At 42.4% G+C, this 19815-nt stretch overlaps 1 protein-coding gene across 1 annotated transcript in view; it reads right to left on the bottom strand.

Annotated features, from left to right (window-relative positions):
• LOC133377466 (A-kinase anchor protein 6-like) overlaps positions 1–19815 on the bottom strand; it is a 282604-nt gene that overhangs the window by 91243 nt on the left and 171546 nt on the right. Inside the window, exon 8 of the mRNA XM_061611610.1 lies at positions 8285–8405. Within this exon, the coding sequence (XP_061467594.1) occupies positions 8285–8405 (121 nt within the window). The remainder of the gene's footprint in view (positions 1–8284; positions 8406–19815) is intronic.

Genomic DNA, 19815 nt, shown 5'->3' with positions numbered 1-19815 from the left:
ATTACTGAACATTCTGCTGAGTAGATCTGAGTGCTCCATTTAACTCTGCAAGAGTCTATCCTGCGTTGATTAGTAAAAGTTATGTTTGGTTAAAGATATGTTAGAAGTAGGGACCTCAGAAATTATTTCAGGGGGAGTTCAAGGTAGTCAGCACACAATTTTGGCTGCTTTCTGGATATATTTTTACATTTGTTCATTTAATGGGCAAATAATAAAGTTATAAGCTGATATATCTCATTACATGCTTGTGACACTTTACAAAAGCCAAATGTAAGAAACAGTCTGAGTCTGTGGAATTGCTTTTAAAGATTTTTTAAAGATTTTTTTTTAAAAGATGTTTTACTATGTTTTTAAATATGTTTTGTTTCAATTTATTTTAAAGTCTGTTTTTAGGATGTTTTAGAGTGTTTTTAGTGTTTTTGTTTGCCGCCCTGGGCTCCTTCTGGGAGGAAAGGGGGGATATAAATTTAACAAACAATGACCGCACACAATCCTACACATATTTACTCTGAAGTAAGCTTTACTGACTTTACCCTAAGGAAAATGGTTCTAAAAGAAAGCAAAGTTGCAGGAAATAAGCACATTTTATTACATAGATCTCAATTTTTCAAAAAGCAACAGATGAATTTTAATCTCTGTTAACTTTTCGGCGCCTTTTTTAAAAACTTTCCTCTTTCATGAGACCTATCCCAGTCTGCATCTGTGTTGGAATTGCTTTTAATATGTTTCTTTTTTTAAAAAAACAATGTTTTTTAACCCTTTTTAAAATATGTTTTTAAAGCTTTTTTTTTTTTTAAGTTTTTAAAGTTTTGTTTTAATGTATTTTAAGGTCTGTTTTTATGATGTTTTGATGTGTTTTTAGAGCTTTTGTTTGTCGCCCTGGGCTCCTGCTGGCAGGAAGGGTGGGGTATAAATCAAATAATCAATCAATCAATAAATTTTAGGGTGTTTTTCAAAGCATGTCCCCTCTTTGAAAATCACTATCATTGGGGGCGGGGTGAAAAGAAGAAACTACTTCTCACTTCATTCACAAACACCAGCCACAACTTTCAGCTTTTGCAATATAAACCATTTAGCCAGGCTAGAAAAATATAATTGTCCTATAATGTAATAAACCATTCAAAATGAACCTCACTGCCACTGCAGTATGTATGAGAAACAACAACAACCTGGCTGTGTACTACATAGTGTACTGCAGACATTATTTACCTGGACTCCTAAAAAGCTTTTGACAAAGTCCCTCACCAAAGCCTGCGGAGTAATTTTAGCAGCCATAAAATAAGAGGACAGGCTTATGGGCTGGAAATGGGTTAAAGAATAGGAGGCAGAGAGAAGGAACAAATCAACAGTCTATCCAATGGAAGGAATTAAGCAGTGGAACTGTATTGAAGACATGCAATTTCCATAGCTCTATCTGTAAATCAGTGGAAGAGCATTTGCTTTGCATGTAGAAGGTTCTAGGTTCAATCCCCAACAAATCTGAGTCACGCTGGGAGAGAACCCTGTCTGAAATTCTGGAGAGTCACTACCAGTCAGCATAGACAATAATGAGGCTGTGTACACACCATACATTCAAGCCACATGACTTTCTCCAAAGAATCTTGGGAACTATGGCTTGGGATTGTAGCTCTGTGAGGGGTAAAATACAGTTCCCAGGATTCTTTGGGGGAAATCATGTGCTTTAAATGTATGGTGTGCACACAGCCTGAGCCAAATGGACCAATGGTCTGACTCAGTATAAGGCAGCTTCCTATATTGCTAACTTTCACAAATGATCTGGAGTTAGGGGTGAGCCATGCTTGAGGCAGTTATGTGTGAAGCACCGCCATATTATTTAGGATGGTGACTGAAAACCCAGACAGATTATGGTGAGCCCAAAAGGACTTGGAAAACTGGATGAATGGGGCACAAAATGGCAAATTAAATTCTAATAAGTGCAAAGTGCAGGGGCAAAAAATAATAATCCCAGTCACATATGCACTGAGGAATTTGAATAAGATATCATTCTCCAGAAAAAGAATCTTGAAGTTGTAAACATTTATTTTAAATATTTATACTTCATATCTTCAAAAATAATTACACATAAGTAAAATAAAACAAATAAATCACCATCGAATCATGTAAAAATACAACAGCACATAAACAACATCTTAAATCAAGAATCAACACAGTAGTTTAAACAATAATTAAAAAATTGGTTCAATAGGCGTAAAAATTCCACTAATTTAAATTGCAGGGCAAAATAAAAGTCTTGGCATAGAGCCTAAAAACCACCAAGCTAAGTGCCAGGCAGGCAGTCCTGAGGCAAACAAAGTTGGAGAGTCACATGAGAGAAGGCTCTTTCCCTGGTAAACACCTGTCTAACCTCTCATGATGGCAGACAGCTCCTCTGTGGGTAAGCATAACTGGTGGGCTGATTTATGTGGTAGCAGGTGGTCTTTTAGATATGTGTGTCTCAAACTTATATGGCTTTAAAGGCTTTTAAAATCTATTTCCTTGATATAAACCCCACCTATCCCCAGTTGCTATTAGCCCCATCCAGGAAAAAGTACCTTATTTCTCTCTCCAACTTCTGATGAATATTTGAATGCCATTTAGTCAAGTGTACGAACCTCTCTTTGATTGGACACCTTCATATTTAAGCTTTCCTGTTGCTAAATCAACACATTTCCTTATAAATCATTATGCCAGTACTGGTATTTCTTGTACCCACCATGCCACACACATCCTTGTTGAAGATTTAATCAGGACACATTTTATGCAGTATGTATTTCAAGCACCTTAAATGCTTTTATAATCAACCCTCCAAATGTCAAAGGAGATGCCAACATTTTTATATTTGTAAAGAAATGTTTGGTTAATTTTACTCCCTACATGCTAACAATTTTAACAATCATATCTTTCTCAATTTAATGGGGTTTTAATCTAACGCACAATTAATCTTCTGGGGAAAATGTAAGGAATTATCATTAACTTTCTCTGTCTAGTACATTCATTTCTAATCTCCACAGCTCCAATAAACCCTGATTTACTTAATTTTTGAACACTCCAGGCAGAAATCTTGCACGAACACAGAGGTTTCTATTAAAGAATTAATGAGAGGAGTTTAGACACTTGGTCCAGATCCTATAAATCCTATGCAGGATAATTATCACTGGATCTTTATAGAATGCTTGTGAGAGCAGGCCCACATATTATAATGAGAGGAGGGGAAGCCAAAATAATCTACGCATAGACTTTAGGGGGCCCTCAGCAAGGTGCAGCTGATAGGCTCTTCTAACTCACATGTCCCAGTGCGGCTCTGCAGTATTTTGTTTTTCTGCCGCCACCAGTGCCATAGCAGTGTCAGCAATGCCACTCATCATCATCCCTAACTGAGGGCCTAGTAGTGAGGGTGTTGAGTGGCATCCCAACTAGGTCTAGCTACTGAGGGGTCTTCCTGAGCCCCTAAAGCCCTTGGCCAGTGCTCAACTTGGCGGATTGCTGGTGCTGGGCCTGATCAGGGATATTTCAAAGATCTAGATACTCTTTTCAAATTGTGTTATAACAGTAAAAGGATAACTAGGGAACAGAAGTAGAGTGAAATATCTGAAAACAGAGATATTTCTTACATTTATCTCTCTCTTGTCTTCCATCATTGAAGCCAAGGAGACCTATAGTTCCTAAGAAGTCTCCCATCCGGGCACAGACCTGGGCCACATTCATGTCATACATTTATTCCACTATTATTCTACTTTAAACAGTCATGACTTCCTCCAAAGAACCCTGGAAAGTGTAGTTTAAAGGGTGCTGAGAGTTGTTAAGACACCATATTCACCTCACAGAGCTACAATTTTCAGAGTTCTCTGGGAAACCACTCTAACAACTGTAGCTCTATGTGGGGAATAGGAGTCTTCTGTCTCAGCACCCTTCACAAACTACCCTTCCCACGATTCTTCAAGGGAAGCCATGACTGTTTAAAGTGGAATAAAAGTGGACTAAATGTATGGTGTGGATGTGACCCTACTTAGCTTCAGCAAGGTGGTTATCTCATGTGCCTTCAGACCATACCTGGCAACCAGTAAAATAAGTAAACTCATAGCACTGTATGTGTGCTCACAGCTCTCTTGTAACATTAGCATCTGTCTTTAACATGCTAGAGAACTGAATGATGAAATGTCAGTCTTGCCTCTCCTACCTTACCTTGCCTGTGCCCACCCAATTTGCTACTAATGCAGACTCCTTCTCCTCTTCTGGCTGCAAGCAAAATTTCCTGAATCCAGGTGCCTGAGACTGAAGTTGAATGACTTCCCTGTCTCACACTGGCTGCAGAAGCTTTGTATCCTGGCCTGGAGAGGAGGAGGAGGAGGAGGAGGAGGAGGAGGAGGAGGAGGAGGAGGAGGAGGAGGTAACGTATTGATGAGGCAGCTGAACAAGTAGAGAGGTTCAAGAATTACATATCAGCATTCAATTCATTGATATGCAACAGAAAGATATCAATATAAAAAGGTTGACAGAGTAGTAATAGCACTGAGACTTACCATCCATACTACATTACACTTTAGCTTACTATCTTATAAACCTTCATATTTAAGCTTTCCTGTTGCTAAATCAACACATTTCCTTATAAATCATTATGCCAGTACTGGTATTTCTTGTACCCACCATGGCACACACATCCTTGTTGAAGATTTCAAAATGATTGCAGGTTTATTTGAGGGCAGAAGGAGGAAAATTCCTCTTTGATATAAGAGTACATTACAGCCTTCAACCAACAGAGAACAAAAACTATGAATGAGCTATATATGTCAATTTTAAAAAGCCATAGTGTCATTATAAAATCAGGGGCAGAATAGCTTGGCTTGAATCGGTATGGAATTAGAGAAAGACATCATTGGAGACACATGCTGAACTGTGAATACACAGATAATTTTATCATACCTAGTTCTGATATTTCTATATTGTTATTATGCTTTTAATGTATGATCTTGCCTTGCAATGTACTTGTTTTATTATAGATCCTTCCCACTTATAGACTCCTTAGAGGCAAAGATTACTGCTGCCAATAGTGATAACACAGCAGGTAACCTGGCAGAGGTTTGCTGAGCTGGCTCAGAGGTGCAATTACTTATCAATTCAATAACTGGGAAGAAGATTCTGTGGATTTAAAAAATCTACCACCAGAAAAAAGAAAGTACAATGAACTGGCTTTTGTAATGGAGAAATGTGAATTACGGCGAGAGAAAAACATGATTCCAGTCCTTCAGAAAGATTTATTGCCTGTAGTTCTGCATGAGGATGACCAATTCAGCAGGTCAAGATCCAGTCAATATTGACCAACACAGAAAGCTATGGGAGGCGGTGCTATACTGTGAATAAAATATACATTTTGTATGAAGGAGACACATTAAAACTCAAATTCTGCACTCAGATGAGCCCTCGTGTGGTGGCAGATAGTACTGACCACATCAATAGAAAGAGTTCAGAAGAAATATGCTTCCAGTTGATAGATACCATCTCTCCATGGGGATGCCTCCACAAGAATAATTCACCATGTGCAACTGGCACAATAAAATCAAACTGTGATGTCTTTACCACAACTTTACCAAAGTAATGTGTTAAATGACCCTAATACATTTATTATAGAATATATTGCATATTCCTGGGAACTTGAAGCTGTTTTAAATACTAGTCTTAGGAATATAGGAAGCTGAATTTAACTTGAGTCCATTGAGCTCAATACTGTCTACACTGTCTGGTAGTGGCTTTCCATGGTCTCCCCCAGCCCTAGCTCAAGATGCCAAGGTTTGAGCCTGAGACCTTCTGCATGCAAGGTACAAGCTCTTTCACTGAGCTATAATCGTTCCCCAAGAAAACTAATGTTATGCTCCATTTGCACTATATATTTAAAGTAGTATCATACCACTTTAAACAGTCATGGCTTCCCCCAGAGAATCCTGGGAACTGTTGTTTGTTAAGGGTGCTGAGAGGAGACCTCTGTTCCCCTCACAGAGCTACAGTTTCCAGAATGTTTTAACAGTCAGTCCCTCTTCTCAGGAAATTTGGGGGATTGTAGCTCTGTGGGGGGAATAGGTGTCCTAATAACTCTCAGCACATTACAATTGCTATAACAGGAAAAAATTGTGAAATGGCCTCCAAGACCACCAGCAATTTTCAAGTGGTCCATGGGAAAAAAGTTTGAGAACCACTGACATAAGGCAATGATGAATATTGCCAGCACTGTATATAATAAGCTATACTGCTGTGATGTCCTATGTCAGTAAAGTAGTGCTCTTTGTGGACAATCAAACACGCTTATTTGCTCAGTCAATGGCTCTTCAAATGAGACTAAGGGCTGGTTCACACAGTAACTTACCGTGAGATTGGTGCTACTTGCATTCCCATTTAATTTGTATGGTTCACATGATGTTGCAGGCAATCAGCAGCTATCACACAGTTTTCCAATATCAAACCAATCCAATTTTAATGCGAAAAGGAAAGGAAAAACCGTTTCAGGTTTGCTGCGCTCCTCCGTGTAAGTGCTTTGCCTCAATTTTTTTTAGTGGGTGGGCTCTCTTATGCCCCATTGCCAGCTCCCTCTCTCTCTGCCGCCTGCAAAAGCTGCCTTTCACTCACTCCCCCCTCTATTCAGTTTCATACAGTTTTGTGTCACTTGCACCCCCAGGGCTCTCCCCGCTGTGGGGAGAGGCATGAAATTGACAAGAAACAATGAAACTGACAAAAAATCCCTCCACAAGGAAACAGTGATACTAAACCTTTCCAGAGGAACTCCTTGTGTGGAAGAAAAACATCAGATTTGAAGGTAGGAAGTGAACTTTGCAAATCTATTGCGATGGCAAAAGTTGCATCTTTACTGTGAAGTTCACTTTCTGTGTGAATGAGCCCTAAGTGCATAAGCTTCCTTCTGAATTTTCTAACCTAGAGGGTAAAATGCTTGTGCATGACACATGGATTTTAAAAAAAAATTGTATATTAATAAATAGCCCACAGAGAAACTGGCCTACCTAAAGTAGCTTTTCAACTTACCCGCATGTACATGCATTTCCTCTATTTAAGTATTTTGTATATGAAGTTTTTACAGAAAGTACAGAGAATTAAATGTACTTTAAAAAAAACAGCACACATTTGGTTAAATTATCAAAAAAGAGACAGAGAAGAAAGAAAACGACTTCTATCTGACCTTGATTGTACCATTTCTTGTATAAGAAATAAAAAAAAAGGCTAGAGGGTAGTTGTTTCTTGTCATTATACTGTTGCTGATTCTGTGGTTAGTTATTAATTTTATTTTTTATGATTTGCAATCTGCTCTTTGAGATATGCCATATGCTCAAAGCAATTCAAGGATGACAACTGTCAAAATTAGTCCAATAAAAATTGCCTAAATGAGGAAGATTTACTGCATCCTGATATTTCTGTAGGAACAGAAAGCCCCTGCTCCACTCCCAAAATGCTCCCCACCCCTCCATCTCCACATCACATACAAAAGACTAGAATGGAAGTTAAAGATGGAATTACTACATTTGAAGAAGTTGTCTTAAGTTTTTGTTAAGCAGAAGTTACCACAAAAAAGGAAAGCTCATTTTCTTTCTGTATTAGACACAAAGCGTTGTATCCAACAAAATCCTACTCGGAGTAGACCCATTGAAATTAATGGTCCAAGTTAGTAATGTCCATTAATTTCAGTGGATCTACTCTGAGTATGACTAACACTGCCTACAACCCAACAAGATTTGTAATCAATTAGCAAGTTTACCATTACTGTGCTTAATTCATTAAGAATATAGTGTATTGTTTTAATAAAAGAATATTTGCTTTATGTATAACTAGTAAAAATTAAATTGGAAAGATCCTATATCCTGAAAACAATAAACTAAAATCAAAACATTTCCTCGTTACACTAAAGAGGTGTGAAAGGTAGATAAAATCCAGACGAAAACTGCAATCAAAACACATTTTCTAAATGCTACTATAATTTTTTTCTTCATTTTGTTTCAGTCTACTTATGAATGCAGTTTCATCTATTTCAGTTCACACCAAAGACAAATCTTTGTCCTCCCATAGAATTGCACCAAATAGAATGTGATAAAGGGAACTTTCTCACAATTATGATGTTGGTGCAGGCTGTCAGCACCGAAGGCATGGAAATGAGGTTGGGGACAGGGAAGGGAATTCTAATAGACACCATGATATATACAATGAACGCAGGGCTATCCTGTGAGAGAAAGACTTGTCAAACTAATCAGATCTTCTATAGCTAGGTAAAGGCAGTAACAGAAGCGCTAACCTTGTAAAGATGCAGCTGCTGCTCCTCTGACATCATCAGGTCATGGCTGTCTATCACTATGGATTCCATGTCAATCAGCCAATCCCAGAGCTCCTGGTATTCTGAATCAAAGTCCAAAAGGCTGCAGATAAGGAACAAAATGTATTATGCATAATAGGGTATAGCTCTTGAAACCTTGTATTAGAATAAGATATTCTCAAAAAAGCATGATATTTCAAGCATTATTGCGAAAGAGATTCTTTATTTCAATTGGATGAATGAAAATTCAACTCCATATAAGCTGTGACCTAAATCTCAGCAAATGATACTAGATTCTGTCAACAACAGCAGACCTATTTCATTTGCTTCAAAAACTTTGAAAGAAATTAGAATTACATGTAGGGCTGCTTAATGGTTTTTAAAGTGCTAACGTATTTAGCAAACTTCGCTGCAATGAGCATTATGCGCTATTATTTGCACCAAAAATACTACTTTCACAAGAAAATGACTCAATACATTTAGCTATCCTTCTGCTATCTGCCTATCTCCGCAAATATATATCCTACATTTATTTTCATGCATGAGTAGCTAGCATTTCAACATAACGCTTTAAGATAGGCTTGAGTGAATATGGTAAGCCAGTGAGAACCAAGGCCAGATACAGTATTAGACAGGTGTTCCCTACAGACATGTTAGAAACCAAGGTAAGGACAGGAAGTCAAAACAATGAATCCTTGAATAGCCAGCAATCATTAAAATTCAAAGAAGGATCACAACGGTTTCCAACAAAATAAATCATTAGAATAAGGAGCTTAGAAGGATTAATGTTATTCTCTATTGAAAGCCTAGTGAATAAGTAAAACACTGTGATACAAAAAAAGTAAAAGTAAAAGAAGGTGCACATGGAAAAACTGCAAAACGGAATAGGGCTGATTTGGGTTGACACAAGATGTGGCTAGATTGGGCAGAGGCAGCCCCAAATTGCACTGGGTTGGATTGAGTCCACCCAGAGTGATCCAGGGCTGTCAAAAGGGGGGTGTTCTGGCAGCGAGTGGGAAGAAGGAGAAGCACAGGCAACCTGGGTGCATCTCCTGCCCCCCTCTTGCCCGTATGTCTAATCAATTGTTTAAAACCCTGATTAAACATGTGCCCAGGGGGTGGATGCGAAGAAGGAGACATGTATCTCTTTCTCCACCCACCTTCTGACCACCTGGGTAATTACAGTTTAAAATCCTGATTAGTCCTATGGGCAGCAGGTGGGGAAGGAGAGTGTGTCTTCTTTTCTGCTCCTTCTGACTGCATGTTTAATTAGGTTTTAAAACCCTGATTAAACATATGGTTGGGGCCAAGGGTGTAGTTGTACTGGGTCGCAGGGGTGTGTGTCATAGACCCCTTACTTTTGGGGGAGGAGGGTCCCAGCAGGGTCCCTATGTAAAGCCAATCAGCATGAAAGGAGAGCATTTAGCCACTAAGAAGAGACTTCTCACTTGTCTAACAACATGTGCCCTTGTCCTTTTTTGCTGATTAGAGTAAATCAGAGTGAAAGGAGGTAAATCAGTCACTGAGAAGAGTCTTCTCAGTAACTAACACATAGAATTATAGAATCATAGAATAGTAGAGTTGGAAGGGGCCTATAAGGCCATCAAGTCCAACCCCCTGCTCAATGCAGGAATCCAAATCAAAGCATTTCCGACAGATGGCTGTCCAGCTGCCTCTTGAATGCCTCCAGTGTCAGAGAGCCCACTACCTCTCTAGGTAACTGATTCCATCGTCATATGGCCCTAACAGTTAGGAAGTTTTTTGTGATGTCCAGTCGAAATCTGGCTTTCTGCAACTTGAGCCCATTATTCCGTGTCCTGCACTCTGGGACGATGAAGAAGAGATCCCGGCCCTCCTCTATGTGACAACCTTTCATGTACTTGAAGAGTGCTATCATATCTCCCCTCAGCCTTCTCCAGGCTAAACATGCCCAGTTCTCTCAGGCTCTCCTCAAAATGCCTCCCCTTTCATGCTAATTGGCTCCTAGGGTAAGTGAGAAGTGAGCTTCATGGCAAAGTATCTTGGTCTCCCAAATTCTAGTCCCACACTTGGCTTCATTTCAGAATTCTTGGCTTCACACTTGGCTTCATTTCAGAATTCTTAAAATCAAAAGGTTCTATCAATATTTAGCCTCCAGAGAGGGATTTTTTTTTTGGGGGGGGAGCCTTTGCACTCAGCAGTTTCATTCTGGTTCTATAAGTCTGTAATTGCAGAAAAGAGAGTGAATCCTGGGGGTGGCTGTGAGGAGACATGACTATCAGGAAGGGACCCTGCACTCCTGAACTGGCCACTACATTACTGGTGGGAGGGGAGGAGAGGGAGGAGTTGTGCCTTTCCTTTCACCACCTCCTGACTGCAGTCCCCCTCAACTGGCTTCGCCTTGGATTGTCCCAGGCCAGATGAGAGCCTCGTAGGCACCAGATCAGGCCCAGAATCAGGGGCTTGTGCACAGCCCTATTTTTTTTTAATCACAGGCAGTGTTAATGTATTGGGATAAAAAATGTCCCATGTGGTTTTTCCAGAAAAAGCTAGTTCAGGGAAGCAGTTTAAAGTGCTCTTCTCCTGATACAACACAGATGGCATTGTCTGGAACATTCTACTACATCAAATACATTGTGAATCAGCTTCAGGTAAAAACTTGCCCTATAAAAGCATGTTCCATTTCCCCCCCCCCCCACATGACAATTCATGACATGCTTTGGGTGTGTCCACACTTCATCAGAGATAGGAGGCTCATAGAGACAAATTGACTGAGGAAGTGAAACTGAACTATTAATCTCCCTAATGAAGTGTGTTGGCACTTGCCTTATACATTTATTAATCTGCCTTTCATGCACCTTGTGAACTGTGGTTGTCACTGGCTCACTTGCTTGGCTTATTACACTCATGCACTAAACAATCAAATGGAGTCAGAAAGCAAAACATCCTAAAGACTTTGGAACCATTCTGTTCCTCTCTGCCCAGAGAGTAAGGCCGTACCTGGGCGGGAGAGAGGGAGGGTGTGATTGTGCTCCTGTTTGTATGGCACTGTATCGGTCTAGATCAGAGGTAGGAAACCTCAGTCCCAGGGGCCTGATGTGGCCCAAGAAGCCTCTCTATTCGGCCCCTGGGAGACTTTTCAAGTCATGCCCCTCACCATCGCTATTCCACACACTCCACAAGCACTTGTGCCTGCTTGGAATGTGTCTGTCAACTGCGATAATGTCTCTTGATTGCCAGGATGGAGGTCTGTCTCTCTGAACCTCTTGTCTTTGCATGGCTGAAATATAACCTCTTGTACAAAGGTAAGAATCACACCAGTTGCCCCATCCACCATTGGCATGCACCCCTCCAAAGACTGACCACAAGGAAAAGTGGCCCTCCCCATTCCCCTATATAACACTGCATCATCTAAGAGCAATTAAGAAGATGGCAAACACAAGAGGCCTATTTGCCAAGCTCAGGAAACAATGGCATTTTGAGAAGCATTCTCAATAGCTGATCCACAGTTGTGAAACTCCATAACTCCTTACAAGCTGCATCAGGATGTTAAAGCACTTTGTATGCTAAAAAATGCTACACAAATTATTTAATAAAGAATGGCCCAATCCTCTGGAAGGATTTGTGCGCACAACTTCTAACAGATAATCAGGGAGATCAGCCTTGATAATCACCCACTGGAAGAAAAAAAGGAACCTACCTCTGAAACAAATGTCTGCCACTGTCAATCCATGGGTGCCTGCCTCCATATAAACAATCACCCCGCTGGATCAGGGTTAATCATTATCATAATCATATTAAAGATTGTAATACCTAGCTTTTGATAGCCAAGGCTAGCCAGCTGTGGGTGGTAAAAATTTGGTGATAGTTTTATTTTATTGTCACGTTTTAAATTAGTCATTACCTACACTGAGTCTTTAGGATGAATAAGGTAGACATTTTAATGAATCAATGAATGGTAAGATGTGTCCTTATACCTCACTGCAGTCTAGGCAAGGGTCCTTAATCATGGTAGAATGGAGTGACTGTTTGCCTTCTGTATGTTTAGGATGAAAATGGGCCGATAAAGAGTGTGATCAGTCAGTGTCAGGTTCCCTGCCTGCAGGTCCCTCTGTCATCTTGAGTCCAGACATTATTTAGTCAGGGAAAGGCCTCAGTACCCCCTTCTACACATACCATGAAGATGTGGCTCTCTTATCATCCTCAGATTCTGGGGATGATTCCAGTGTAGTTTCCCCTGCTCCAGAGCGGCATGGGAGCATGGAACTGCAAAATACCTTATGGGTCCTTTAGGGATGGCAAATAGCTCTTCTGGGGTGAGGATGGGGAGCAACTGGAAGAGAGGACCTTTACAGCTGCCTTAAACCTTCAGATGAATCTGAAACTTCACTGAGACAATATTTTCTACAGTTCAGCAAGCAGGGTCCACTGGGAGCTGCTCAAGGTTTGGTCTGATCTGGCGTAGCCTGAAAAGGCTCCAGTAACTTTCCCAACAGCCAAACAGGACAGGCAGCAGGAAAAGGATGGTGTGGTGGCAGAAATTGTCTCTCAGTTGGCAGTTTGTGAGATATTGCTGAGCGAAGCAGACAGATGAGGAGATAAACCGAGACTATATCATACAAGAATGCACATTTGGCCATTGTTGATGAAAATATTTGACCTACCAATATCCGGTAATGTGCAACTGGAATACATCTTTAGCCTGCTGCATGTCACAAAGATATATCATGCAAGGATGTTGTGGTTGCACTTCTTAACAACATTTTAATTGTTGGATTATAATTTGTGAATTATTTAGTCTATTTCCAAAAATTAGATCCAAAAATGTATAATCAATGGTTGCCAAATGGGATGTGAAATGGTATATTAATAGTAAAACAAACAGCTGTCTTGAAATAATGAACATGAGAGGAAGACCTGTAATCAGAAACAGAGCAGATGTGTTGCATGCAAAAAGGCTGCAGATTCAAAATATGGCATCTCCAGGTAGGGCTGGGAAAGACCCCTGTCAACTCCTGGAGTGCCATTGCCCGTCAACGTAGATATTACTGAGCTAGATGAACCAATGCTCTGACATGGTATAAGCTAGCTTCCTATGTTCCTGTGATAATAGCTGCATCAACACAAACAGCTCAGAATGTGGATGTAAATTTTATTTAGTCCCAGTAGCTTGACTGCAGGATTGAGTTGTAAGGAGTGTATTTTAACTTGGTGGACAGGTAATCATAAATGCAGAGTTGCATACCTAATCCTCTGAATTAGACATTTCTTAAGGTGTGGATGTTAATTCATTTGTATAAAATGAAAATTCATGAGAGTCTTCCTAATGAGAAGACCATCTTGCGAGTACCATTATCAAACAAAAAATTAAAGTGGAATTATTTTCACCAGCCAATTGTTCAAGTTTAATGTTTTGTATAATTTCTGGTATTGTTATTCAGTTGGCATAATTTCTTTGCTAAAATGCATACCCTATTTAGAATTAGGGAAAGGCTGCATATCCTCTAAAATAATCCATTCATGAAAAAAGAGCTCATCCCGTTCCAGTCATCATCTACTATATCTCTTTTTTTATACCATTATTTTTGGAATGTTCATAAGGCATCATATTTCTAACCAGAATGATTTCATAATATGATTAAAGGTCTTTCAGCTCTGCATATTTTGATGTTTTTTCACTTTAGTTAATTGTACCATGTGAAAACTCTAATTGTACCTATAGCCTAAAGATTCCTATTAATCACAGCTCTTCGATAAGTTGTTATCAAAGATATTTGCAAACAAATTAGTTAACTATTAGTCACATGTGGTTCAAATATCTAATCTAATACTCAAACCAAACAATCTGTATCTTGGCCAAATATCTTGTTCTAGTACAATGGTAGCTGCAGCCTTAAGCTCCTGGGAAGAATGACTGAGGGGCCATTGGATTCTGCAGATATCCCTCTCTACCAATAGAGACAGAGATTCATGTGCAGGGGAGGTCAGCCTCTGGATGTGCCCTGGTGCACAGTGGAAATCTTCACACCACTTTTGCTGCTCTGTGAGCAGAACTGCTGCCCATGGTAGAGGACCAAACACGGGAGTTTCAGGGGCATGTTGAGGGATGTGATGGGTCTTCAGAATCCTAAGTTTCCTAATTTCCTCCAACCCCCCCCCCAAAAAAAACTGAACACAAAACTACACCAGCCCTGGAATGGGCATTATTTATTCCTCCCACCCTCCACTGCAGTCAAGGGACAAATATTTTTAACAACCTATGCCTGAGAGAAAAAAAGAAAAAGTTATTATTGATGTGTATGTAATTTCTTAGACACCTACTATGAAAACTAGTTTTGAGGTGGCCTACAATACAAAAGTATAACAATATAATGATATATTTTGCTTTATAAATAAATTTGATATGTTTTTTATTGTACCTTGTGTATTCTATTGTAAACTGCTTTGGGATCTCTTAGACAGTAAGCCGGTCTATAAACTGAAATAATAATAATAATAATAATAATAAAAACTTATATGCATCTCATAGTGGACTATACATGAGCTAAATCAATCATGTTCAACAGTAACAGGCTCTGCAGCTCCTTCCTGAAGCTTGTGCAACCTGAGGGTATGGGGGCTGACAGTTCCTCTCCCCACCTTCTGCCCTGAGTGGAGCAAGCCAGCAGGCCTTAGGAAGTGATGCTGTCTCTGGTATGGAATCTTCTACTACCACCTTATGGTTGTTTTGCCCCTTTGTTGTAAACCGCCCAGAGAGCTTTGGCTATGGGGCAGTATACAAATGCAATAAATAAATAAGAAATAGGGAACATAGTGGGTCTTAGTTCTTAGTCAACATGCATGCAATTTCACTGCACATAATAATTATAGGCCAATAGACAACATTATACATAAAAAAGTATTAACAGCCATATGATTATCTACTGCAAGCGTTGCCAACATGGTACCCTCCAGATACTGTCTTAAGTGTCGCTTAAGAACACTTTGTTATGAGAGATGGCTCTAGCTGAAATTACTGCTGTTGTGTTTATTGTTTGACTTCTTTTTGGAATTTCAGTTTGAGTTTTACTCTTTTGTAGACTCAGACTCAGACTTACATCTTTGCAGACTCACGGCCTTGCAGTATCTCAATGAGCCTGCCAGCTAGTATTGCCGGCCAGATTTACAGCTGGCTTAACCGTTTGCGACCTCAGCAGCTACATGTTCAACAGTTTAACAACCTAGTAGTTGCGGGCTCAAGTGTCTTTTCCAGCTTGACGAGCATTTTAAGACCAGCGACAACCCTAGTCGAGAGCTAGGGAAGGGATATCTAGGACTGGAGCAAAGTTCTAGGTTATTTTGATGCATTAGTCGGGGTGAGGCATTCTCCCCCAGGAACACTTTCACGGAAGAGCATTTATCCCACCTTTACAAGACTCTATTGAAACGTCCATCGAGAGTCCTACTTTGTCCAACTTGAGATTCTTCTAGCAAGTGCTGTGCTTGGCTGTGGCAATTGGAGCTTCGGACAAGGATTTTAGCCCTCGGGGTATTGTGTTATTGCTGCCTGGACCTCGGCTTTTTATCAGGTTTTCCTGCTCCTGGCAGGACTAGGACCGAGGCCTGACTCTGTTGCTTTGCCCCTTTACCATCTATCTATCTGATGACTGTTTGTCTCTTAATGGGGCAACATTAAAGGAGGGTTGCCTTTGGGGGAGCTATCTTGGAGGTGTACGAGGGGAGGGTTTATTTTTTTATTATTATTATTTTATTATTATTATTTTTCTCTCTTTTTTTGGAAGTTAGTGTGGTGGGAAGGTTTTTTATGTGTTTGACACCTGCCTGTTGGTGTAGTGTGTTGGTTTTAAGAGTATAGCTTGCCTGCTATATAGGAAGGATGTGCTTTCAACATAAGTGGGCAGGGGAAGGGAACCAAGGGGCTGCCACTAATATTGTGGAGGGCAGAGGGAGATATGGAGTGGGGAGGCAATTATGTCATCAGGGGAGATGGAAGTGCAACAGGGTGTTGGTTGCCCCCAAATTGTCTCCCCATTCAAATAGTCTGGATAGCCGCGGTGTCAGCTCCCCCAGGTTGAAAATGCTGCTTGTGAATGCCAGGTCAGTGAATGGCAAAACGATGGCCATTCAGGATTTGATCCTGGATGAGCACGCCGACCTGGCTTGTATCACGGAGACCTGGTTGGATGAAGCTGGGGGGGTTAATCTCTCCCAGCTTTGCCCACCAGGATTCTCTGTGCAGCAGCAGGCGAGACCGGGGGGACGGGGAGGTGGAGTTGCAGTAGTCTATCGTGATGCCATCCCCCTGACCAGGTGCCCTCTCCCACAGTCTTTGGGGTTCAAATGTGTATATTTGAAGTTGGGTGGCCAGGACAGAATAGGGATTCTGTTGGTGTACCGCCCACCCCACTGCTCAACAGTCTCCCTTCCTGAGCTAGCTGGGGTAGTCTCGGGGTTGGTGTTGGAGTTCCCTCGGCTTGTGGTATTGGGTGACTTCAACATTCATGCTGAGACTGCTCTGTCGGGAGTGGCTCAGGATTTCATGGCCTCCATGGCAACCATGGGTCTGTCCCAAGTATTATCTGGCCCCACTCATGTTGCTGGTCACACTTTGGACCTTGTTTTCTGTGTTGGATGGGATGATGGTGATCTTGGTGTGGAGGAACTTTCTATAGTTCCGTTGTCATGGACAGATCACTACCTGGTTGGGTTTAGACTTCCTGGGACTCAGAACCTCTGCAGGGGTGGGGGACCGATTAGGATGGTCCGCCCCAGGAGGCTGATGGATCCGGATGGTTTTCTGATGGCTCTTGGGGATTTTCCTGTCACCGTGGCAGTTGATTGTGTCAAAGCGCTGGTTGACCTCTGGAATGGGGAAATGACCAGGGCGGTGGACACGATTGCTCCTGAGCGTCCCCTCTTACGGAGTGGAGCCAAACCAGCTCCCTGATTTACCAGGGAGCTGGCGGCAATGAAACGAATAAGATGGGGACTTGAGCGACGTTGGCGGAAGACTCGGTGCGAGTCTGACCAAACACGGGCTAGAGCCTATCTGAAGGCCTACTCCGTGGCAGTGTGGGCTAAGAAGAAACTTTTCTTTTCTGCCACCATTGCGTCTGCTGGGAGCCGTCCAGCAGAGCAGTTTCGAGTGGTCAGGGGTCTTTTAAACTCTGGCCCCCAGGAGGGTAATATAGAACACTCAACAGCCCGCTGTCAAGAATTTGCACGGCACTTTGCAGATAAAGTCGCTCATCTTCGCTCCGACTTGGATGCTAAAATTGATACAGTCTCAGGGGATGTAACTTTGGCCCCTGTTTGTCCAATAATAATGGATTCCTTTCAATTTGTACAGCCCGAGGATGTGGACAAGATCCTTGGAGAGGTGAGAGCCACCACATGTCTGCTGGATCCTTGCCCTTCCTGGCTTATCAAAAGTGCCAGAGGGGGACTGGCCGAGTGGGTGAGGGGAGTAGTTAATGCCTCTTTACAACAAGGCAGAATTCCATCGCACCTAAAAGAGGCAGTTGTACAGCCTTTGTTGAAAAAGCCCTCCCTGGATCCCTCTATAATGAGAAATTATCGGCCAGTCTCCAACATTCCATTTTGGGGCAAGGTAATAGAGCGTGTGGTGGCCGCCCAGCTCCAGAGATTCTTGGATGAAACGGATTATCTGGATCCATTTCAGTCTGGTTTCAGGCCTGGTTACGGGACAGAGACAGCTTTGGTCGCCTTGGTGGATGACCTTCGCAGAGAGCTGGACAGGGGGACTGTGTCCCTGTTAGTTCTACTGGACCTCTCAGCGGCTTTCGATACCATCGACCATGGTATCCTTCTGGACCACCTTGCTGGGATGGGACTTGGGGGCACCGTGTTACGATGGCTCCATTCCTTTCTGGAGGGACGAACTCAGAAGGTGGTGCTGGGGGACTCCTGTTCGACTCCTTGGCCGTTGACCTATGGGGTCCCTCAGGGTTCAGTTTTGTCCCCCATGTTATTCAACATCTATATGAAACCGCTGGGAGAGGTTGTCCGGGGGTTTGGGGTTCAGTGCCATCAGTATGCGGATGACACCCAACTCTATTTCTCCTTTCCACCTAAAGCCAAGGAAGCTGTCCTGGTCCTGAACCAGTGCCTGGCATCAGTGATGGACTGGATGAGGGCGAACAAATTGAAGCTTAATCCAGACAAGAAAGAGGTGCTCCTGGTCAGTCAAAGGGCAGATCAGGGAATAGGGATTCAACTTGTGCTGGATGGGGTTACACTCCCCCTGAAGACACAGGTTCGCAGTTTGGGTGTGCTCCTGGACTCAGCTCTGAACTTGGAGGCCCAGATGTTACACTGCAGCCAACTCAGAAGGGACAGGAAGGGGGGAGGCATGAGTTTCAGGCACCTCCGCAGCCAGAAGAAGCAGAGTTGGAGATTGTTGTGTCTGAGCAGGAGCGAACGGGAGGAGGGCAGCCTGCTCTTCAGCCAGTTCCCACGAGTAACGCCCTTCCCGAGGAGCCAAGCGCACTGCCCCCAGTTGATGCAGAGAACGGGTGGGGGAAAGTTTCAGAGTCAGTGCCAGCTCCTCCTTTTCCAATCAGTTCCCAGGAGGATTCCAGTGCGGCACCGCCTTCTGACCTCGAGTCTGTTGCTCGTGAGCAGGTGTCTTCTGATGAGCAGTTGGATGCGCGCGCCCTGTCCCCTCATTCCCGCCGGCGCGAGAAACGGACAGGGCAAAGACAGGAGTTACGAAGGGGCCAGAGATGACGTTCAAAAACATTTCCTATATAAGCCTACCGCTCCCAGTGGGGGGTTGTTGAGTCAACTTCCTTCACACGCTGCAGAGCATGTCTAGAGTATAGTCAGGGGTTTTAGTGAGTTAGCATAAGGTTTCCTATGAAGCGCAATGCCTTTGATGTATCCATTACTCTAATAAAACGAGATTTACTCGCACACACACTCCAGCCTCATTTTTCGGCTCTGGATGGGACACCAGGTCTCGGCCGTGGCCAGGAGTGCCTTTGCCCATTTAAGACTGGTGCGCCAGCTGTGCCCGTTCCTGGAAATGCCTGATTTGACTATGGTAATGCATGCCTTAGTTACATCCTGTTTAGACTACTGTAACACGCTCTACGTGGGGCTGCCTTTGAAAACTGTTCGGAAACTTAAACTGGTACAAAGAGCTGCAGCCAGAGTGTTAACAGGGGCTGGTTACAGGGACCATACAACTCCCTTGTTACAACAGCTCCACTGGCTGCCAGTTTGTTTCCGGTCACAATTCAAAGTGCTGGTTTTGACCTTTAAAGCCCTATACGGCCCAGGTCCAGGCTATTTGTCAGACCGTATCTCTCTGTATGAGCCTGCCTGGGCCTGAGATCTTCAGGAGAGGCCCTTCTCTCAGTCCCAACACCCTCACAAGTGCGATTGGGGGGACGCGAGATAGGGCCTTCTCAGTGGCTGCTCCTAGGTTCTGGAACTCCCTTCCTAGGGAGGCACGAATGGCCCCCTCCTTGCCATCCTTCCGTCGGCAAGTAAAGGCTTTTTTATTCCGA

This window comes from Rhineura floridana, chromosome 2 (genome assembly GCF_030035675.1).
Source record: "Rhineura floridana isolate rRhiFlo1 chromosome 2, rRhiFlo1.hap2, whole genome shotgun sequence".
NCBI lineage: Eukaryota > Metazoa > Chordata > Lepidosauria > Squamata > Rhineuridae > Rhineura > Rhineura floridana.
Note: the sequence above shows the minus strand (reverse complement) of the source record. Positions and strands in the feature narration are given on the sequence as shown.